Source organism: Scylla paramamosain, chromosome 11, assembly GCF_035594125.1.
Source record: "Scylla paramamosain isolate STU-SP2022 chromosome 11, ASM3559412v1, whole genome shotgun sequence".
Taxonomy (NCBI): Eukaryota; Metazoa; Arthropoda; class Malacostraca; order Decapoda; family Portunidae; genus Scylla; species Scylla paramamosain.
In genome coordinates, this window is record NC_087161.1 from 17,723,523 (window position 1) to 17,748,522 (window position 25,000).

The following is a 25,000-nucleotide window of genomic DNA, read 5'->3' on the forward strand; positions in this document are numbered from 1 at the left end:
GCTTGGGTCGGCAGCTGTGCCTGTCTGGAAGGTTGAAAACAGAAGTTTTTTTGTAAGGGATTATCAACCATACATCCACTGTAACAAGGGTCTTACATTCAATCCCAGCACATAGAGGACAGTTTAAACAATGTTATATGCAATAAAGCTGTTTTCACAGGGGTGGTGCTTTGGACCCTTGTTATGCGCCACCACTCAAATATTTTTCAGCTGATGAAGCTCCTTCATCCTCATAAGTAAGGTCTGTGGTGTTACCACTGCCAGAGAACAGTTGTAATGTACAAGGCAAGTTGCTATGCCTTAAGTGTTTGCTGAATACCACTGTACAGTTTTGGCAGAGTTACAAGGAAGTTTGTCTGGTAAATGGTGTGGTGAATCTAGGATAGCAGGTAGGAAAAGTAAGGATAGGTATTTATGGATTTACCTGTAAAAATAAGAAGTGAGAACGAGAGAGAGGAGACTAAAAGTTTTGTAATGACAGATAGATAGATGGGAGTGTGGCAAGAATGGTGGTAGAAAGAGAGTACAATATGTAGTGGCTAGTGAAGAGATCCTGAAGCAACAACTTCTCTTTCTGAGATTCAGTGAGTTCTGCATGTTCATAAGAAAAATCTGTAAATAAGTATTTGATATGAAAAGGGGATAGAAAAACAAGTTAAGGCATATAAAGAAATAGATCTGCAGGATATGAAAGCAGTCCTAAAAATTATTCCAGTCCCTAAAGGCTATATATATATATATATATATATATATATATATATATATATATATATATATATATATATATATATATATATATATATATATATATATATATATATATATATATATATATATATATATATATATATATATATATATATATATATATATATATATATATATATATATATATATATATATATATATATATATATATATATATATATATATATATATATATATATATATATATATATATATATATATATATATATATATATATATATATATATATATATATATATATATATATATATATATATATATATATATATATATATATATTTTTTTTTTTTTTTTTTTTTTTTTTTTTTTTTGAAATCTGTTTCTGCACCCATTAATGGATTGATTCCAGTGAAACAAAGATCCAGCAAAAGGGTTATGTCTGTATTTAAATGCAAGAACATGATATTTTCAGGTTCAGTGACTCTCTCTCTCTCTCTCTCTCTCTCTCTCTCTCTCTCTCTCTCTCTCTCTCTCTCTCTCTCTCTCTCTCTCTCTCTCTCTCTCTCTCTCTCTCTCTCTCTCTCTCTCTCTCTCTCTCTCTCTCTCTCTCAAAATATTGGTTTCTCAAAGAAAAATTACTTTTGATAAATGGAACCTGATATAAAAAATGCATTGCTACATAGAACAAATTGCTTTGTCACATCAAAGACCATTAAATGACCTTTCCTGCATGTGAATCATATAACTGTACAATAAAAACTGTAGGAGATAGATTTAAAAAAAAATCTTGTTTGGTTGTGGGAGGGGGTTAGCAAAAGTGGGGAGAGGTAGGGGGACTTATCTCTATAGTGGTCTTGATTTGCCATAATATTTTCATCTCAATACAGTCAATAATAACTGGATGCTCCCCTTAAATTCTTTCAAGGAGAAAGTTTCATGAAATTCTGTGTAATCTTGGATTTGCTTTAGATTATCCTCTTTAAAGACAGACACCTCACTGGGCCTTTTTTTCCCTTCCATTTTTTATTCTCCTTTGCCAGAGTCCTTACATAAAAAGATAATAAAATTCTGCTTTATATTCTATTAGTGTATTTATATATTGAGGTTTAAAGAAGATACAGGCTTCTCAAAATAACTGTCCAATCCTGCTATAGTTTTTCTTTATCACATATTTCAGTACCCCTCATTAATACCATTCCTTCTTTCATTCTCCTATCTCAGATCATCACCTACTATGCTGAAGGTCACAAAAAGACTGAGAAACGCAAGGTGGCTGAGTTGAAGCACGGCGTCATCAAAGCACGCGATGCTGACATTTGGTCCGGTGTGGAGATGCTGATTCCACCTCTGCCTCCCTCTAACCTTGACTACTGCCGCATCATTGACATTGACTACGAGTTCCAGGTCTGCAGTCTTGGCTCTCACAGTTTCTTTATCTGTCCTTGTGAAAGAGTTTAAACTTTATTGTTTTCTTATTTATTTATTTATTTTTCTCTCTCTCTCTCTCTCTCTCTCTCTCTCTCTCTCTCTCTCTCTCTCTCTCTCTCTCTCTCTCTCTCTCTCTCTCTCTCTCTCTCTCTCTCTCTCTCTCTCTCTCTCTCTCTCTCTCTCTCTCTCTCTCTCTCTCAGGAGTAGTTTGTGTTGGAGAGAATGGATCAGGGGATGCTGCAATTATTTGGGTTTGCAGAAGGAATGTGGATAGAGTGAGTGATCTGTACAGTCAGAAGGGATGATGAGATGCAGTGTTGGGCTACAAAGGTTCTTCAAGCCCATGTTTCTTTTCAGTTTGAGATGGAGCCATCTGGCTGCCACACTGACTTAGACTTTGCAGTGCCCATCATCATTGGCTCAATACCCTTCAAGCAGTACTTCAGTTCTTTTATACCTGCTGCACCTCCTGCCTTCCCTCCACCTGCTGGGTTTCCAAGTGCCCCTGGTTATCCACCTCAGCCAGGCATGCCTGTGCAACCCCCTATGGCAGGATACCCTGGCCAGCCACCCATGAATCCTAATGCTCCACCAGCAGTAGGATTTGTGGCAGGTAGTAATGGGATGGGAGCCAACCCGCCCTTTAACCCAGGTGCAATGCCTCCACCTTATCCTGGGCCACCAGTCCCCAGCGCTCCAGTCTTCCCTGGTACCCAGCAGTATCCGGAAATGCGTGAGTAGTGTCAGTTGTGGTAACTTGAGGCTGAGGAACTGAAATACTGAACAAGTAATATTCATTTGCCATTGCTCCTGCCATTGTTGTACACTCTTTACCTGTAACTACTAATTGAATATTATTTTTTCCCTCTTCCCCACACAGCCCTGCCTTCATACAACACATGCATGTTTGGAGTGACCACCTTTGATGAGCATGACAGTGATGATGATAATCAAGGCCATGGTGCAGGTTTTGCTCCACAATACGTGTCTTATTCGCTGGTGGGCACCGCTCCTCCAGGTTGGGTCTGATAATTGTGCTCCTTTCATTCTTGTCTGATTTTCTTACTGTTCTGAGCCTGTATTTATTAAGCTACCATCTTAACATTGAGTCATCGTTCAAATCTTCAAAATGGCAGAACTCAGCACTTAAATTCCTAAGATAGCAACTTAAGTCGTAAAAATATGTCTCATTGCTAAGACACTTGAGCTGGTACAACATCCTGCACACCCCTTAAGATTGCATTGATTGCATCCTAACAGTAAACATGGCTGCACTAGATGAATTCCGCTGCTACCGCCATCAGCAGCAATGAACTTTTGCGACAGAAAGAACTTTTTTTTTTATGTAGGAGAGACACCAGCCAAGGATAACGAAAATACAATAAAAAAAAAGGCCCCCTGAGATGCCAATCCCCAAACAGGGTCCAAAGCATTAGTCAAAAATTGAAGGATAAGTGTCTTGAAACCTCCCTTTTGAAGGAGTCAGTCATAGGAAGGTGGAAATACAGAAGCAAGCAGGGAGTTCCAGAGTTTACCAGAGGAAGGGATGAATGATTGAGATGTGAAGTTTCCAGTTTAGATTATGTAGTAAGGACAGACCGAGGATATTCAGTGTAGAAGAGGGGAACAGTTGAGTGTCACTGAAGAAGAGGGGATAGTTGTCTGGAAGGTTGTGTCGAGTTGATAGATGGATTTGAGGCATTGAACAATACTTTGCTCTAACCCCATTCAGAAATTTTAGAAAGATCAGAAGTCAGGCATTCTGTACCTTCCCTGTGTGAACTGTTTACTTCCTGAAGGGTTAGACATTACAAAAAGGCCTGGAAAAGTGCAGGGTAGTATCTTCAGTGTAAGAGTGGATAGGACAAGAAGTTTGGTTTAAAAGATCATTGATGAATAATAGGAAGAGAGTGGGTGACAGGACAGAACCCTGAGGAACACCACTGCTAATAGATTTAGAAGCATGGTGACCGTCTACCACAGCAGCAATAGGATGGTCAGAAAGGAAACTTGAGATGAAGTTAGAGAGAGAAGGATAGAAGCTGTAGGAGGATAGTTTGGAAAGCAAAGCTTTGTGCCAGACTCTGTCAAAGGCTTTTGATATGTCTAAGGCAACAGCAAAAGTTTCACCAAAATCTCTAAAAGACGGAGACCAAGAATCAGCAAAGAAAGCCAGAAGATCACCAGTAGAGCGACCTTGACAGAACCCATACTGGTGATCAGATAGAAGGTTGTGAAGTGATAGTTGTTTAAGAATTTTCCTGTTGAGGATAGATTAAAAAGACTTTAGATAGGCAGGAAATTAAAGCAATAGGATGGTAGTTTGAGGGATTAGAATGGTTACCCTTTTTTAGAAACAGGATGAATGTAGGCAAACTTCCAGCAAGAAGGAAAGGTAGAGGTTGATAGACAGAGTTGAAATAGTTTGACTTGGCAAGGAGGCGCAATTTCGGAGAATGATAGGAGAGACCCATCAGGTCTTCCAAGGGTTTAGGCCAGCAAGGGCATGGAAAACATCATTTCAAAGAATTTTAATAGGTAGCATGAAGTAGTCAGAGGGAGGAACAAGCCCTGAATCATCCAAGGTGGAGTTTTTAGCTAAGGTTTGAGTGAAGAGTTCAGCTTTAGAGGTAAATGTGATAGCAGTGGTGCCATCTGGTTGAAATAAAGGAGGGAAGGATGAAGAAACAAAGTTATTGGAGATCTTTTTGGCTAGGTGCCAGAGGTCACAAGGGGAGTTAGATCTTGAAAGATTTTGACAGTTTTTATCGATGAAGGAGTTTTTGGCTAGTTGGAGAACAGACTTGGCATGGTTCTGGACAGAAATATAAAGTGCATGAGATTCTGGTGATGGAAGGGTCAAGTACCTTTTGTGAGCCACCTTTCTATCATGTATACCAAAAGAACAGGCTGTGTTAAACCAAGGTTTGAAGGTTTAGGTCAAGGAAAAGAGTGAGGAATGTGTGTCTCCATGCCAGATACTATCACCTCTTATGTACTCAGCACATAGAGATGGTTCTCTGACATGGAAGCAATAGTCATTCCAAGGAAAATCAGCAAAATACCTCATCAGGTCCCCCCAAACTAGCAGAGGCAAAACACCAGTGGCACCTCCACTTAGGGGGATCTTGAGGAGGGATTGGAGCAATAGGACAAGATACAGATATGAGATTGTGGTCGAAGGAGAAGATAAAGTAACAACATAAGCAGGAGGATTAGAGGTTAGGAAAAGGTCAAGAATGTTGAACATATCTTCAAGACGGTCAGGAATACTAGTAGGGCGTTGCACCAATTCCTCTAGGTCATGGAGGATAACAAAGTTAAAGGCTGGTTCACCAGGATGGTCAGTGAAGGAAGAAGAAAGCCAAAGCTGGTGATGAACATTGAAGTCTCCAAGAATGGAGATTTCTGCAAAAGGGAAGAGAGTCAGAATGTGCTCCACTTTGGAAGTTAAGTAATCAAGGAATTTTTTATAGTCAGAAGATTTAGGTGAGGTATACAGCACAGATAAATTTAGTTTGAGAGTGACTCTGGAGTTGTAGCCATATGGTGAAAACACTGAAGATTCAAAAGCATGGGCACGAGAGCAGGTTAAGTCGTTGCACACATAGATGCAACATCCAGCATTGGAATGAAAATGAGGCTAAAGAAAGTAGGAGGGAACAGAAAAGGGGCTACTGTCACTTGCCTCAGACACCTGTGTTTCAGTGAGGAAAAGAAGATGAGGTTTAGTAGAGGAGAGGTGGTGTTCTACAGGTTGAAAATTTGATCTAAGACTGCAAATGTTGTGGAAGTTAATAAGGAAAAAGTTGAGGGGAGTGTCAAGACACAGTTGATACCAAAAGAGCAGTCTGACCTGGGGACATTTGTGATCCCCTCCTCAGATGGGGACTCCGAGGCTGGTGTAGGAGTCGCCATGATAATTTTGAATTTTGAGTGAAGGGTGTGTGTGTAATTAGGTGCTTGTAGTTTTTTGTGAAGGAAGAGAGTTGTCCTGAATGAGTTAGGTGACAGTGACCTGGTGAAGAGTTAATGGCAGGGCCATGCTTGGATCATCTTTGTGACTTATCTAGTACGGGTAAGACTGATGAGACCAAGGAATGAGCCCCTCTCCCCTGAGATGCAAATGATCATCACTCTATGGTACCTTGCAACAGGCAAGGCAGTGCAGTGCAGATGACTTGGTGCCTTCACAGCAGACCATCAGCAGGATGACATAGTAACACAGTGGATGCATGCATGTTCAAAGTTGTTGCCAGCTGATTGTTGTTTTGACAAGATGACAATAACAATGATAAATAGATAACGTCAATAATCAAGCTTAAAACAGTTTGATGATTGTTGAAAACTCGTTAAATAAATATATTTTTTATTTCACCTATAATTTGTATGCATTTTTGCCATTTCTTTAGATTAATAAAAAAATCATGCAACATCTGCTCATATTAGCAGTTTGCAGTGCTATTGCCTCAAGACAGTAACTTAAAATCTGTTAGGATGATCATTTAGCACTCAACTCTCATAATTTAAGTTCATCTTCCAAACAAGAATGGAATCTTAGTAGTTTTATAAGTATGGCCCCTGATCCATGAAATTGCATTTTATAATCTATAATTCTTAAGTATGAAGATTATTTGATGCCAAGGACATGTACCACATCTCTCTGAATACTCAAAACTTTTTTGTGTTACATTATACAAATCTGATTTTATCAATAGAAATGCAGAATTTTTTTAAAAGCATGTCTTTTGTAGAATCTTGTCACTCAGTAGATGGAAAGTTTAGATAAGGGATGCCAGTGTCGTAATGATGTCATGACGGGTCATGTGTGTGTATTTGTTTTGGTCATTTATTGTATCCGATACAGGTGCCTTCATGAGTGGTGTTCCCAGCCCAGACCACCTTTTCAATGCAGGTGGGTGGATACTCTGTGGGTGTGGGTGTGTGTATATTTGTATGCATGTGTGGTTTTTTGCTTTATTTCCAATTAACAAAGATTGCAAAAGACTGGAAGCAGCAGTAGCCTTAGTTATCATTTCATAATTTTTTTGTTCACTTATGATTACAAAGATTTATGAGTTTTTGGATTATACTAAGTTTGCTCTGCCCCATTCAGAAATTTTAGTGAAATCAGAAGTCAGGCATTATGTGGCTTCCCTGCATGAGCTGTTTAATTCCTGAAACACTGGACTTCTATAAAATGACATTGAAAAGTTTTGAGTGTTATCATCAGCATAGGAGTGGACTGGAAAAGAAGTTTTAGTCTAGAAGATCTTTGATGAATAATAGGAAAGAGAGTGATAGGACAGAACCCTAATGAACATAATTTTTTTTTTTTTTTTATGCTGGAGAGACAGTGGCCAAAGACAACAAATATATAAGAAAAAAACAAAAACAAAAAAAAAAAAACAAAGCCCACTGAGGTGCTGGTCCCCAAACAGTCAAAAATGGTGTAGAATTTTGAGTGAAGGGTATGTTTGTAATTAGGTGCATATAGTTTTGTGTGAAGGAAGAGAGTTGTCTTTAGAGCGCAAGCAGTGACTACCCCATTGTACTCTGAAGTGCAAAGGGAGACATTCAGTGAGGTCACAGCTGGGTTACTGATAGTTCACAGCAACTGATCCAGTACTTCAGACCTTACTGGGAGCAGTTATCATTTTGTCAAGTGTCTACTGCCTCCTTCAAGTAATAGATTTGGGAGAAGCATAGTGACTGTCTGCCACACCAGTAATAGGAAAATCAGAAAGGAACTCTGAGATGAAGTTACAGAGAGAAGGATAGAAGCCGTAGGAGGGTAGTTTGGCAATCAAAGCTTTGTACCAGACTATATGAAAAGCTTTTGATATGTCTAAGGCAACAACAAGAGTTTCCATGAAATCCGTAAAAGAGGATGGCCAAGACTCACTATGGAAAGCCAGAAGATCACCAGTTAGAGCAGCCTCAACAGAACCTGTATTGGCACTCAGATACAAGGTTTTGAAGTGATAGATGTTTAAGAATCTTTCTGTTCAGGATGAAAAAAAAAAATGGAGAGGTAGGAAATTAAAGCAATAGGAATGGATTAGAGTGGTCATAATTTTTAGGACCAGGGTGAATATAGGCAAATTTTCAGCAAGAAGGAAAGGTAGGTATTGATAGACAGAGATGAAAAAGTTTGACTTGGCAAGGTGCAAGGATGTAGGCACATTTTCAGAGAACAGTAGGAGGGATCCTATTAGGTCCATAAGCCTTCTAAGGTTTAACCCTATACTCTGTTGCATGGGTCAAAAATGACTCACCCCAGCTGATTTTTCCCAAATTAAACAAAATTCTAAACAAGAGAGAGTTTTAGGAAATTATTCTTACTATGTCAATCAAAATTTGATAAGGAATGACCATGTAAAAAAAAATCTACAAAAAAAATTGGTCTAATCTAATATTTTATACCTTTCTTTTGATCACTCATGAAGTAACACGACAACAGATGAAAATCACTGATCAATGAATTCATTGGCAATGGCAACCCCCTTGCCAGCCGTACAATAAATTTCCCTGCATTATTATTATTTTTTCATTTATTTATTTTTTTTGTGTGTGTATGTTTTGGTATATAATTTTAGTGTAGTTATTCTCTTTCCTGCAATATTTTACATAAAAATATAAGAACATATGACTCATAAGTGAGGGATAACATTGTGTGTGTCACACAATCAGGTAGTGTTATTAGTGTTTGTGTGTGTGTTCTACTTTCTCTCCTGCATAATCTCATGATAAAACTATAAAGACATAATGTGAGTGCTAAGTCCAGTAGCTCAGTTCAATCTCATGTTGACATGATAAGTCTAAACTTAAGAAAGATAAGAAACTCTAACAAAAAATCACACTAATATCAGCTGATAAGCAATATTCAGCTGATACGTGGAGCATTTCAGAGACGGGAGGCCTAATATTTTCGAAAGGTAGTAAGGATCTCTCTCTCTCTCTCTCTCTCTCTCTCTCTCTCTCTCTCTCTCTCTCTCTCTCTCTCTCTCTCTCTCTCTCTCTCTCTCTCTCTCTCTCTCTCTCTCTCTCTCTCTCTCTCTCTCTGTCTGAGACATGGTAATCCCAGTATTGTCTGTTACTATGATCTGAGAGGTTGGGTGAATGGGTGGCTACATTGGAAGCAATTTCAGGTGGGAGTTGCCATGGCAACTTACTTTCACTCTCCACTTAACATCCTACTTATCCACCCCCACCCACTTCAGCTGTTTTACTGGACATTGAGTTCAAAGTCATGATTGACATGTTGATTACCAAAGCTTTATATACATGCTACCCATGAAACTAGAAGATAAAAGTGGGAGAGGGAGAGAGGAACAAAGGAAGTAGGATCATTGCAACAGACAATAGTAGGATTATGATGACTCAGAGAGAGAGAGAGAGAGAGAGAGAGAGAGAGAGAGAGAGAGAGAGAGAGAGAGAGAGAGAGAGAGAGAGAGAGAGAGAGAGAGAGAGAGAGAGAGAGAAGAACGAAGGAAGAAAGATCATTGCAACAGACAATAGTAAAATTACAATGACTCAGAGAGAGAGAGAGAGAGAGAGAGAGAGAGGAACAAAGGAAGAAAGATCATTGTAACACAACAGTAGGATTATAATGACTCAGAGAGAGAGAGAGAGAGAGAGAGAGAGAGAGAGAGAGAGAGAGAGAGAGAGAGAGAGAGGAACAAAGGAAGAAAGATCATTGTAAGACAATAGTAGGATTATGATGACTTAAAGAGAAAGGGGGGAGCAGTGGGGAAGGCAGGCAGCAGCCAATCAGGAGTTAGTCACACATGACGTCACTGCAGTGGGTGGGGGAAGGCCAAGGGGGCTAGCTAGCTACCCTCCGCAAAATAAAAGCCTTGCAATTTTTTTGCAAATATGCACAGCAGCATGCAGACGAGAGCTTATCAGCTTACATGATTGAGTGCACTTACTGTGGGTATGATTGCTTAGTGCTTACAATGGACTCTACAGACACAGCCCCTGACTTTATAGAAGATGCTACCAAAGATTTGGTAAATATGATAAGTGACAAAGCTAGTTTTGCCCTAGAACTTGAGAGTGGTGAGGAAGTGATGATGACATAGCTTATGAAGAGTGGCTCCTGTGGAGAAATAGGAAGACACTAGTAATTATACCTTAAACTTTCTGATAATTATGGTGCACAATATTGGAAATCATCAGATGTTATGAACAAGCCTCATGCCATTTCTTCTGAATTTACTGACCTCACATCTATCAAACATTCTACAACACCGGATATGTTCACGGTCTACCTTCCATACCATTGGCCCATGTTATGGATTTCTCTACATTAGAGGTTTTATATTACAGTAGCTCACCTGGTAATACATAATTATCATTTACATTCATTTAAACAACTGGTCAATGAACTAACCTGTTTCTTACTAATGTCTTGTTATTTCTCTGTGGGGGCCACTCTTCATAATTACTGTGAACAGTTGCTCCTATTGAGAAATAGCAAGACATTAGTAAGAAACAGGTTAGTTGATTCATTGACCAGTTGTTAGAAATGCAAGGTCAGTAAATTCAGAAAATATGGTATGGGACTTGTTCATAACATGTGATATGATTTCCAATATTGTGCATCATACTAATCATAAAATTCAAGGTATAATTGCAGAAATTTCTCAGAGGCCTTCAAATAATTATAAACTCCCATCACACATCAGAGTTTGCATTTTTTTTTTTTTTTTGCAGAGGCCTTCAAATAATGATAAACTCCATCACACATCAGTTTGCATTTTTTTTTTTTTTTTTTGCTGTATGTAAGTGGTTTATTTGGCCAAAACAATTATAAAACACTTTTCATGGAAGAGTTTGGTGAGCCAGTATTTAGTGCGATAATGTCTGTGAATAGATTTGGATTTTTACTTGCAAACCTAACTTTTGACAACATTGATACCAGACATCAGAGATGGCTACATGACTGGTTTGCTGCAGTCAGTCTTTGAAAATTTTAATGATCATGCCTGTTCATCAGTGTTGGAGCCAGGTAACTTCTTGACCATTGATGAATTTTTATATTCTTGTAGAAATCAAATAGGATTCAGGCAGTACAATAAGAGCAAACCTAAATGATATGGTGTGTTGTGAACGCAGTAAGAATTCCATTCACCTTCAGGATGATAGTATACTCAGGTAAACCATCCAGAGAGGCTGGACTCCACTACATCCATGGCTCACTTCCAACAGTGAAGGTTCTTGTAAGTCAGATACAAGAATTTGTAGACCTTAGTGGTAGTCTAGACAGTGTACCAGCTTAGAGTTGTTTGAGTACCTTCAGACATGAGGTATTGCTGACATAGTTACTGTAGATTACATGAGAAAAGGCATACCACCAGAGATAAAGGCAGTCATACCAGGTGCACTGACTAAAGATTCTGAGGAAATAACTTAATTATCATGTAGTACCCACCAAAAGTAATGGTAAAAAAAATATTGCTTCTCAGTAGTCCCCCAATTAATATTAGGAATTGGCAAGGATTATGGTGAAAGAAAGCCAGCCATACATAAATTGTATGATTTTGCTGAAGGAGGAACTGACTGACATAATAGATCACAGAATAAATAAATAAATATATATATATATATATATATATATATATATATATATATATATATATATATATATATATATATATATATATATATATATATATATATATATATATATATATATATATATATATATATATATATATATATTTTTTTTTTTTTTTTTTTTTTTTTTTTTTCTTCCATGTAGGAGGGACACTGGCCAAGGGCAGCATAAATCCAATAAAAAATGCCCACTGAAATGCCAGTCCCATAAAAGGGTCCAAAGCGATAGTCAAATATTGAAGGATAAGTGTCTTGAAACCTCCCTTTTGAAGGAATTCAAGTCATAGGAAGGTGGAAAAACAGAAGCAGGCAGGGAGTTCCAGAGTTTACCAGAGAAAGGGATGTATGATTGAGAATACTGGTTAACTCTTGCAATAGAGAGGTGGACAGAATAGGGGTGAGAGAAAGAAGAAGGTCTTGTGCAGTGAGGCCGCGGGAGGAGGGGAGGCAAGATCAAAAGAGCAGTTAGCACGAAAATAGCAGTAGAAGACAGCTAGAGATGCAACATTGCAGCGATGAGAGAGAGGCTGAAGACAGTCAGTTAGAGGAGAGGAGTTGATGAGACGAAAAGCTTTCGATTCCACCATGTCTAGAAGAGCAGTATGAGTGGAACCCCCCAGACATGTGAAGCATACTCCATACATTGATGGATAAGGCCCTTGTACAGAGTTAGCAGCTGGGTGGGGTGAGAAAACCAGAAGACCACCAGTAGAGCAGCCTTGACGGAACCCATACTGGCGATCAGATGGAAGGTTGTGAAGTGATAGATGTTTAGACGGAACCCATACTGGCGATCAGATGGAAGGTTGTGAAGTGATAGATGTTTAAGAATCTTCCTGTTGAGGATAGATTAAAAAACTTTAGATAGGCAAGAAATTGAAGCAGTAGGACGGTAGTTTGAGGATAGGCAAAAAATTAAAGCAATAGGACGGTAGTTTGAGGGATTAGAATAATCACCCTTTTTAGGAACAGGCTGAATGTAGGCAAACTTCCAGCAAGAAGGAAAGGTAGATGTTGACAGACAGAGCTGAAAGAGTTTGTCTAGGCAAGGTGCAAGCAAGGAGGCATAGTTTCTGAGAACAATAGGAGAGACCCCATCAGGTCCATAAGCCTTCCGAGGGTTTAGGCCAGCAAGGGCATGGAAAACATCATTGCAAAGAATTTTAATAGGTAGTATGAAGTAGTCAGAGGGTGGGGGAGAGGGAGGAACAAGCCCAGAATCTTCCAAGGTAGAGTTTTCAGCAAAGGTTTGAGTGAAGAGTTCAGCTTTAGAAATAAATGTGATAGCAGTGGTGCCATCTGGTTGAAATAAAGGAGGGAAAGAAGAAGAAGCAAAGTTATTGGAGATATTTTTGGTTAGATGCCAGAAGTCATGTGGGGAGTTAGATCTTGAAAGATTTTGACACTTTCTGTAAATGAAGGAGTTTTTGGCTAGTTGGAGAACAGACTTGGTATGGTTCAAGGCAGAAATATAAAGTGCATGAGATTCTGGTGATGGAAGGCTTAAGTACCCTTTTTGGGCCACCTATCTGTCATGTATAACATGAGAACAAGCTGTGTTAAACCAAGGTTTGGAAGGTTTAGGTCAAGAAAAAGAGTGAGGAACGTACACCTCCATGCCAGACACCATCACCTCTATTATGCACTCTGCACACAAAGACGGGTCTCTGACACGGAAACAGTAGTCATTCCAAGGAAAATCAGCAAGATACCTCCTCAATTCCCCCCAACCAGCAGAGGCAAAATGCCAGAGGCACCTTCGGTTAGGGGGATCCTGAGGAGGGATTGGAGTGATAGGACAAGATACAGATATGAGATTGTGATCGGAGGAGCCCAATGGAGAAGAGGGGGTTACAGCATAAGCAGAAGGATTAGAGGTCAGGAAAAGGTCAAGAATGTTGGGCATATCTCCAAGATGGTCAGGAATATGTGTAGGGTGTTGCACCAATTGCTCTAGGTCATGGAAGATAGCAAAATTGAAGGCTAGTTCACCAGGATGGTCAGTGAAGGCAGAGGAAAGCCAAAGCTAGTCGTGAACATTGAAGTCTCCAAGAATGGAGATATCTGCAAAAAGGAAGAGAATCAGAATGTGCTCCACTTTAAAAGTTAATTAGTCAAAGAATTTCTTATAGTCAGAGGAGTTAGGTTAGAGGTATACAGCACAGATAAATTTAGTTTGAGAGTGACTCTGCAGTTGTAGCCAGATGGTGGAAAACTCAGAAGATTCAAGAGCGTGGGCACGAGAGCAGGTTAAGTCGTTGCGCACATAAATGCAACATCCAACTTTGGATTGAAAATGAGGATAGAGAAAGTAAGAGGGAACAGAAAAGGGGCTACTGTCAGTTGCCTCAGACACCTGAGTTTCAGTGAGGAAAAGAAGATGAGGTTTAGAAGAGGAGAGGTGGTGTTCTACAGATTGAAAAGTAGATCTTAGACTGTAAATGTTGCAGAAGTTAATGAAGAAAAGTTGAGGGGGAGTATCAAGGCACCTAGGGTCTTTGTCAGAAGGGCACTCAGACCTGGGGACATTTGTGATCCCCTCCCCAGATGGGGACTCCAAGGCTGGTGTTGGAGTCACCATGATCATTTTGAAATTTTGAGTGAAGGGTGTGTGTGTTATTAGATGCTTGTAGTTTTGTGTGGAGGAAGAGAGTTGTCTTTAAAGGGCAGGCTGTGACTGCCACCTTGTGTTGTGAGACACAAAGGGAAACGTTCAGTGAGGTCACAGGTGTGTTTAATGATAAGTTCACAGCACCCCCTGATCCAGTGCTTTTGACCTTACTGGAAGTAATTATTGTTTTGGCAGGTGCTTACTGCCTCCTCCTCTACTTGGCATGATTCCAAGCAGATATATAAAGGACATGAGTTTCAGGTGATGGAAGGCTCAAGTACTATTTGTGGGTCACCACTTTATCATGTATAGCATGAAAACATGCTGTGTTAAATTAAGAATTGGAAAATTTAGGATGAGAGAAAGAGTGAGGAATGTACTCCATGCCTGATACTGTCACCTCTTATGTGCTCATTACACAGAGATGGGTCTCTGACATGGAAGCAGTAGTCATTCCAAGGAAAACCTGAATGATTCCTCCTCAGGTCCCCCTAATTAGCAGAGGCAAAATGCCAGAGGCACCTTCACTAAGGGTGATCCTGAGGAGGGATTGGAGTGATAGGACAAAATACAGATATGAGGTTGCTAGGATGAAGAACTGCAGTTCCTTGAGTGGTGGTAATTTTTTTTTTTTTTTTCAGATGAAGTTTTACACTTTTTATAGTGCAGTAAGAATGAACTGTCCTTGTCTTGCAATCAGTCTTTTTACTATAAAGAGTACTATGCATGTACAGTAGAACCTCCCTTTCTATTGCTAAATATGATGGGAAAGTATATAGTCCATTGATACTGTTTGCCATTTTTCCTCCCATGGTGGTATACAGTATAGTAGATTGAAAATTAATGATAGTTTATGAGTTTTCAAGTTGTCAAAACTAAATATACACTTAGTGTTGTAACTTTTGTTTACTTGAGTCTCATATTTTGTGTGTTTATTTAAGTTTTATACAACATGGTTTCCTAAGTGATTCTTAGATTTAAAAAAAGATAATGAAGGAAATAAAACAAGATAATAAATAGAATAAAACAAGCACCTTGAGACAAAATGTAGATAATTTTTTTAATCTTGCATATGAGAGAAATAACACATGACTAGATAATTAGTGGAGAAATGGCAATAATTATGACTTGTTTTAAGAAGACTTCAGTGTCAATTAGAGAGAGAGAGATTGTACTGTTCCATTTGATGCATGCTTTAATAGATTGACTTTTGTTTACATTTATTAATTTTAACATCACTCCATACTGACTAGATAATTTATTAAGTAAATTGGCTGGCATTTGGATAAATAACTCAAGCTGGGCACTTCTTCATCCTTGGTATGGATGTTGGTTACATCTACTTGTTCAGATGAAATTTTCATAACCAAGATCAGCATTTGATTTTCTTACAATCAAAGACTGCTAATAATGATGTTCTGTCTTTAAAGTGCCTATGTATGAGGTGTGATTACAGAGTATATATGTCGATTAGTTTTATCCTTGATTTCAGCTTGCACCCAACACAAGGTCATATGTGTGTGTGTAGCAGCTTGTTTATGCTCCATCACCACTATCTTTCCTCCAGCTTATCTGTCACACATGTGTGTCACTTGCATGTGCAATCATAATTCTTGCAGTCACATAGAATGAGAAAGTGCAATAATTCTATTGTAATTAATTATTTTACAAAGCTAGGGAAGTGTCATACAAACATGTCATATGGAGAAAATTCCTTTGGTTACAACTGAAAATTATAGGCATTTATAAATGAAAAATTCAGTAAAGAATTACTTGGAAGTTCTTTCCTTGTGGCATTTTTGCTAACTTTCTATCCCTGATTTAGTTTGGCTACATCTAAAAGACTATAGTAGAACCAGACTAACTTGTTAACCTGGATGTTGGCTGTACCTCTCCGTGCCACCTCAACCCTGGAATGACCTGACCTGACAATGGCCAGCAAGGCCTGGGGTATCATGTGTCAAGGATACTAGGGTGGCAGCACTAGATGGTCTATACGCATTGCCAAGTGTATCAGAAGATATACTGTGTTGTTGTTCCATCATGAAATCAAAAGCCATTAAAAAAAACATGGTTATATATAACAACTTATAATTTTGGAATAATTAAGGTAAAGGATAACAATATGAGTGAGAGGGAGAGAGACAGGTGTGTTCATATGCCTGTTGACTGTGAACATGACACCAGTGTGGGACAGGAACAGTCAACACCCTGAGTACCAAGTTAGTCTAGTTCCACCGTAGGACTTATCTGAGCAGAAGTTGAAGTGAGCAGGTTGAATTATCTTGGCCAATTATAGTGTTGGGAGTGCCTTCCTACCAACATGGCAGCTGGGAGTGGTGATGTTAACGGGTTGTGGTGTAGAGAGCCTTTATTAATATGGTGGTGGTAAATTAACATTCTGGCCATGATGTCAGCATGTGGATAATTTTGATTGGTGAATCTAATTCCCATTTGATTATTGTGACATCAGTGTAATAAGAATATTTCATCATTCCCTTTAATTTAATGATGGAGTAAATTTCATTATACTAGAACTCTAACTTGTGTATTCACAATGTATTACAAGGGTTATATGCCACAGTAGGATTGTGGGTTGTAATGATTATTTCTTTAGGGGAAAAATTCCTACAAATCTGAATACTTCCCAAGAAGGCTATTATATTTTTTTTAAGATCTGACTCCTAGAAAGTACTTAAAAATATGTGGTCCAAAAAATCTGATGAGGCATCATAAAGCTAGTCTTTAGATAAATAGACAAGATCCGAATAGACAAGATTTTATGGATCTTAAAAAAAAGTAGCTCATGGAAAAATTATTGGGGTTTAGTATTTTATAAACCACGTGTGAGATGTTATAGAATTTGTATGGCATTTACAAATGATAGTCAAATGATGTTATAGCAGTTTTTAGTACCTTGAATGTTAGCCCAATTTTATGAGAGCTGGTCTCTAGAAAATTAACAAAAACTTACTGTCTCCTAAAATCAGTAGGATATAACAGCCAACCCTTAGAAGTGTTCAGCTTGGAGTCCTGTGTGGAGTAGCATAATGTACATAACACACAAACACACAAAGCAACACCTCTGAGTCACTCTTTCAAGTAACTGAGGTGATGTCTTTTTAGCCACACAAGAACAGTCATTTTGATTGATGAAGAGTTTGTTGAGGGAAATTAGATTTTTCTGATATTTATTATTTTTATGATAAATGCCCAGAGTATGGTAGTATTGCTGCTTATTTATCATTGCACTTTGCTTATAGATACTAATTATTATTATTATTATTATTATTATTATTATTATTATTATTATTATTATTATTATTATTATTATTATTATTATTTGGTTTTATTCTTAGCTATATCAATACGAACTTACACCACCTGTCAAGAATTTGCACTAAGTATTTGCTATTCTGTAATATTTTTATATGATGCAGAGTTGTCAAATATTTTGTAAGTTTTATTTGCTGCTAATGACTTGATTTTTATTTTCTATATTGTGAATTTTCCTCAAATATTCATGGTGGTCCACTTTCTCCTACTGAAGACACACAGCCTCTGATCCTGTGAAGAGCATGAGTTATCTGCAACATTTTTATTAGGTAACTGATGATGAAGTTTTAAATAGTTTTTGGCCTAGCTTGAACTTGGTATGGGTTGCAAGCATTTAGCCTGCTGCTTTTTTAACTGCATGCATATGTACTTCATTAATATACTAATCAAGCTATATTGTAGATTGATTATATTGTGTAAGGACACAAGCTACTGTGTTATAGATTTATTACCAGATTCTTGAGGAAATTAGATAATGAACTTGTCTCTTTCATTGTTACTGGATGTTTAATGGATGTCTCTTTCATTGTTACTGGATATTTAATATATAGGTGTGGATTTATTATTCCTCACACAACTTTATGAAAACATTAGATTTAATTTTATATATATTTGAGAATTTATGTTCTCTTTACCAAGGGAGAGAACTTTTGCAGGAACTAAAAAAAAAATCATTATATATAGTTTGGAATCTATCTTTTATCAAGGAGAGAACTTATACTGATGTTTGTGCTGCACATTCTGCTGGTGGACACTGGTGAAATTAACTCATTTATATTGCAGATAATATTAGTTTATGTGTTATCATTCATTTTTAAGGAAATATACTGCAGTAAAACCTCCATAAGTTGGAATTCCACATAAGTTAGCAAGTCATAAAATATTAACTTAAAAAAAAACTCCAAAAGAGATTTCTGCAAAGTGTTTGTAAGTCACCATCATGTTGACTAATCTGATTCAAGCCAGACCAAACTCAGCATAACTTATGCAGTAACAGCTGCTTGATAGGTTAAGACATGATACTGGTTGTTATATAAAAACATGAAAATAAGGGAAGCTGCAAGAAGCCATCAGGCCCACACCTGGCAATCTCAGTATGAAACATACCTACCTTTTTCCACTTATCATCCCCATCCATAAATTTGTGTAGTCTTCTTTTAAAGCTCCCCAATGACTCAGCACTAACCACCTGATTACTAAGTCCATTCTATTCATCTACCACTCTATTCGAGAATCAGTTCCTTCCAATCTCTTTCTTAAACCTAAATTTTTCAAGCTTGAACCCAATATTTCTTGTTCTATTCTGATTACTAGTCCTGAAAATTTTGCTTACATCTCCCTTGTTATAATCCTGATGCCACTGAAAGACTTCTATCTGGTTCCCTCTTAACCTACATCTCTCTAAGGAATGTAAATTTAATAGCTTCAGTCTCATTTTGTAAGGAATACCCCACATTCCCTGTATCCTTTTAGTCATTCTCCTTTGTACTAATTGTAATAGACCTATATTCTTGTAATATGGGGACCAGAACTGCACAGCATGGTCTAGATGAGGTCTGATTAGGGCCAAATACAACTTTAATATTACCCCAGGACTTCTTTTAACACTCTTAAAAATGAACCCTAATACCCAGTTTGCCTTATTTCTGCCCTCTATGCATTGTTTTGTTAGACGGAGATCAGAGCTAACTATAACTCCTAAATCGTTTTCTTTCCTTGAACTTACCAGAGCTTCATTGTGTATTTACTGTGTCAGTTTCTTCTACCTACGCTGAGTACTTTGCATTTGTTAATATTGAACTGCATTTGCCATCTGTCTGTCCATTCGTTCATCCTATCCAAATCTGCCTGCAAGGCAATGGCATCTGAATCTGACCTAATTAATCTACCTATCTTCATGTCATCTGCAAATTTATTAACATCAGTACTAATCCCACTAAGTCATTAATTATTTTAATATATATTCAAATAAACAGTGGTCCTAAATTTGATCCACTAATCACTTCACCCCACTCAGATTTATTACAACTCTCTGTCACCTGTCACCTAACCACAACCTTATCCACTATAGCACCTTCTCATGCACCCTAATTTTTCTCAAGAGCCTTGTTGAATACCTTACTAAAGTCCAGCTATAGGATGTCATAACTATTTCTATTATCTTCTGCCTTGTAAACTTTATTGTAAAAACTCAGCAAGTTCATAAGTCAAGACTTTCCCTTTGTGAAGCCATGCTGTGACTGATTTATGAAGTTATGCTTGTCTAAATGCTCCCCAATGTTCCTTATGATTACTAACTCCAATATTTTACCTACAATTGAAATTAAGCTGACAAGTCTATCATAATTAGACATTAATGTTTTATCTCCTTTCTTAAATATGGGGACTACATTCACCTGCCTCTATATTACCAGAATCTCTCCTGAGTCTAGTGATTTTCTAAAAACAGCAACAAATCGTTCACTAATAACCCCTTTGCATTCCCTTAATACTCTGGGGTATAGGATATATTTTGTCTGGTCCTGGTGACTTGAATTTTTTTCAGCCTATCTTCTCCTCTTCCACTATCTCCTTAGTTATGGAAATATCTACCAGCTTCTCATTCTCTTTTCCAAAAATATGTTCACTATCTGGCATATCCTGCTTGTTTTCTTCGGTAAAAGCTGTTGAAAATACTCATTCAGAATTTTACTCATCTCTTCCCCAGAACTAACTAACTTTCCATCAAATTCAGGTTCTGGTTGAAGGTTTGGAGGTTTAGCCTTTACAACAGCACCTCCCCAATGTGATCTCAGTTATGGTTTCTTTTTACAGTCTGGTCTCCTCTCTTGTTTCTCTTGAAAGTCACTTGATTTTTTCTTGTATTTTCTTTCTTACAAAAACTGTATTATATTTTTTTTGGTGTTTCAATGTTGCTGCTGTCAAAAAGGAGCCCACCAATTATCTGATCTTATTTTCTACATACAGTCTGTAATTTAACCTACATTTTTCTCCTTTGTTGTTCGTGTCTATCTTATCCTTGTTATCAGTCCATTTCCTTTCTCTTGAACCAAAGCTTGTGTGTGAGTACTGCATGATGCACATGGCTGCTGAGGTGAGAGTGAAATTTCCTCACTTGAGGTCTTTTGTGGCTACTAGGGTGAGAGTGAGGCTTCCTTGCTCTCATTGTCTCATTTCTGACAGGGTGAGAGTGAGACCTCTTCACTCTTGGGCTCCTGCACCAGCAGTCCTATGCATCACATAGCAGCCACATACAAGTTTTGTTTACTTGCAGTAGCTTGGTTCAGATAAAAGGGAACTGCTAACAAGGCTGTGCTAGAAGATGATCAAAGGAGACAAGCAGATAAATTATTAAGACTCTACATAGAAAATGAAGATGGCATTATAGGTGAGCTCCTTTTTGGCAACAGTAACATTGAAACAACAAAAGCAATATTATTAAGTTTTTGGAAGAAAAGAGAATAGTACAAGGAAAATTAAATGACACAAGAGAAACAAGAGATTAGACAAAAAAAAAAAAAAAAAAATGCAAACAAGACTGCATTGTGGAAGTGCTGTTGCAAATGGTAAACCTCTCAATCTTCAACCAGAACCAGAGTCAGCAGCCCCTCTTAGCATCATGCCTTCAGAGCAAAATGCAAGTGGGGGCTCATGAGGAAGGAAGAGGATGAAACTGAATACCCTTAGCTTGCAAGAGAGTTTCAAAGAGTTTTTAGTGATATTTCTCATGTCAAAATTATGATAAGTTAGCAAAGACTGAGGCCTCCCTAATATGCTGACTTATGGAGGTTTAACTGTATTGCTATCCTTGTTGGCTGATCAGCAGGAAAATACCAGCCTGATTGTTTATGGTGGTGGCAGTGCCAGCTGTTGCGACTGGGCACAATTCTTCTGGTACTGCTGGTGGCAAGCTTGGAAATTATACAGAATTTCTTTGTTAGTGTATACATACTTACTCATACAGAACTTTTGCATCATGAAATTGATATAGGCATATAGGCATGCAGTATTCTGTTATGCATATGGAAATGATACTTGAAAAAAAATTCTATCACACCTCCATGCAGTACAAATGCTTCTTTTTGCTTTGCTATGTTGTCCATCAAGACAAGGAATTATCAGTCCATTCACTCTAATGCTTTAGGGAAGACTAAAGGGAGAGAGATAATGAGAAGCTTTCTTACTTTGTAAATATTTCTCTCAAATGTGTTGAAGTTTCTTTTTATTTATGTTATATTGAGGATAAATTGCCTTTGCCTGTTTTTGATCAGTGTCTGCAAATAGATACCTAGTCTTTGTCTAAGGAGGAAGCTGCCAACTAGTCATTGCTTTTCCTAGTCCTTGTCTAAGGAGGAAGATGTCAACTAGTCATTGCTTTCCCTGTTAAAAGTAATGTATAAGAATATTTTGAAACTTATCCCTTCTCAAAACTCACTACATATTTTCTTGCACCTGAATGATCTGTGACTCACTGTGTAGGAATTAGTGCACTTGGTTCACAGCCAAAAGGATCCAGGTAAAAAGAAAAAAAAAAAAAAAAAAAAAAAAAAAAAAATATATATATATATATATATATATATATATATATATATATATATATATATATATATATATATATATATATATATATATATATATATATATATATATATATATATATATATATATATATATATATATATACACACCTATTTAAGAAGTTCCATGGTATTACATACACCCATGAGAGCACCTTTTCCTTTTATTGTCATGCATTAACCCCTTCTTTACCACAGGACTGTTTTCATATACATGTGTACAATGCATGTAAACAACATCACAGTGCAGAGCAAAATGAATGTGGTACACAAGTACTATGCAAAGATATGGGTGTATTCCACCAATCCATCAGTCCAGATCTTGGCTTTTTGAGACCCCATGTGGTGCCAACATGGTTGAGAAACTTAAACAGACACATGAACCAGTACATACTACAGTGGGTGTCCAAGTTACGAGGTAGCAAATTACAAGTGTTCAAAGATACGAGTAGTCTACTTGCAAAATTATATTATGCTTGGTGCCATTCTCTTTGCCAACCATAAGTTCAAATTTGGCACTACATGCCATATTTGCCTAGTACACCATGGTCCTAGTGAGTCTTGGCTATGAAACATGGCATAGGGAGGAAAAAATGGTGCAGTTTGATCTTAAACTGCATGCATATGTCATAAATCAGCATAGCTTCTAAGACTTGGTTGACCCTGTCTTAGTGCAGCTATTGACAGATGTTCCCACTGGGGAGATGGCCACCCTGCAACAACATCCCTGAGGAAGCAGTAATCTATCCAAGAGGGATGTTTTGAATGTTCCAAGTGATGCAGAACTCATCAGAATAATTTTTGAGTATATATAAATGTTCCTTATACAGTTAAAAATGAAAGAGGAACTGTATCCCTGCCTAGTTAGCCTTGTGGAAGTGTGAGCGTCTGGGTTTGGGGAGGGAGAAAATTCTGACCTACTGCACTAGAAAGTCTTGTCAGTGTTATTTTATTTATTTATTTATTTATTTATTTATTTATTTATTTATTATTATTTTATCATTTATTTATTTATTTATTTATTATTATTTATTTTTTATTTATTTTTTTGTCAATGTAAACTTCCAGATATTGTTCTGGTGTGCAGTTTCAGTTTCTTGTGTGCATCTGCTGTGCCTCGGTTCTAGTGAGTTACTCTGGGCTTAAGTATTACTAAATTAGTAGTCTTACACTCTGGAAAAAAAAAAAAACCCTATTTTGAAGGTTTTCCTTGCATTTTATTTCTCACCATTGTAAAAAAATTTCAAATGATTGTTTACACTGAGATGTTCCAACAGGATCACAGTTAATGTAACATTTAAAGGAATGGATCACTATTTTATCCAATGTGCCCCTTCCCCAAACACACATAAACACAGAAAATGTCCATAAAGCATATAAAAAGCTATAAACAACAGTTTATAATTTGTTTGTAGTATTTCAAAATAAGTAAGCTTTACATATGGCAAGACACTTATGATAGACTTATGATAGACATTGTAAGTTATGATACACATCTGTCATTATGAAGAATGCGACCCCAATCCCTTGTCCCTTGTCTCCACTAGCAGTAGATCAAGCTCTGTTGTGACATTACACTGTTTGTGGAACATAGTGATATTAAAAAAGAAAAAAAAAAAAATCTAATGGTACCAAAAAATTACGATAAGTCATGAGCAAAATGAGTTATGAGCAGCCTTCCAAAAATTTCTCCCTCGCAACTCAAACATCCTCTGTACCCATCCTTTCAGAGTTACATCCAGTATCCAATCAATAATGGAATAAATTTTTCACATAGAAATTACCTATTCAAATTTTTTATATATATATATATATATATATATATATATATATATATATATATATATATATATATATATATATATATATATATACTTTTTTTTTTTTTTTTTAAGGAGCATATTGTCACTTTATTCCTTCCAAGACCTTTACATTCTTGAATCTTCAATTGTCTATGTGAAACTCAGGTGAGTGATGTATTTTGGCCCCTCTGTTGAAGATGATGGCCATTCTTCCTTTAGATATTAGTAATGAAGATGATTATAACTATAAGACAGACAGTGAGGAATTACTAGTATAATCTTCTGATAAGTATGGTTCAGATTATAATCATGGAAAAGAGGGTCTTGTCGGCAAGTGCAAAGTGCATGGACCACAGCACCAATGGTACTGTGATGGAATGTTTTCTTAACATCAGTGGTGGTATTACAGTAAAGAAGGGGTTAAATATCCAGAAACCAGAGCAGCTCACTTCAGATGCTGCCTGCTTCTTACATCTTAATGCGTGACAACAGCCATGGAGAAATATCCTACCCACATGCACTAGTTTTCCCTTTATTTCCAGTCACATACTCTTCTTCCATTGCCTTCTATACCTTAACCTCCCTTAAGCTCCTCTTATACTGCCAAAAGATAAAGTCTGTGATTTATATATATTTTTACCTGACATGTTTATTTATTTTCCATATCTCTTTTTCAGCCTGTTTGTTTTGCATTTCTCTTTACTAACATTTTTTTTTTCACAAGCTTACATTGTTATCTCTTCTCCCTTTGCTGTTTGTTGTTCTGTTGTTCATGTTTTTTGTGAAAGTAAAGAGAGATACATATGTACTGTATTGCAGGAGACACAGACCCGCTCATTCACCAGAAGTCCACGAAAAGCAGTAGCAGCAGCAGCAGCAGCAGCAGCAGTAGTGATGAAGGGGAGCACCACCAT

At 37.3% G+C, this 25,000-nt stretch overlaps 1 protein-coding gene across 1 annotated transcript in view; it reads left to right on the forward strand.

Annotated features, from left to right (window-relative positions):
• LOC135105009 (arrestin domain-containing protein 4-like) overlaps window positions 1–25,000 on the forward strand; it is a 43,787-nt gene that overhangs the window by 17,393 nt on the left and 1,394 nt on the right. Inside the window, 5 exon segments of the mRNA XM_064012895.1 lie at window positions 1,930–2,112; window positions 2,494–2,869; window positions 3,017–3,154; window positions 7,004–7,051; window positions 24,906–25,000. The exon segment at window positions 24,906–25,000 is cut by the window's right edge and continues 1,394 nt beyond it. Of these exon segments, the coding sequence (XP_063868965.1) occupies window positions 1,930–2,112; window positions 2,494–2,869; window positions 3,017–3,154; window positions 7,004–7,051; window positions 24,906–25,000 (840 nt within the window).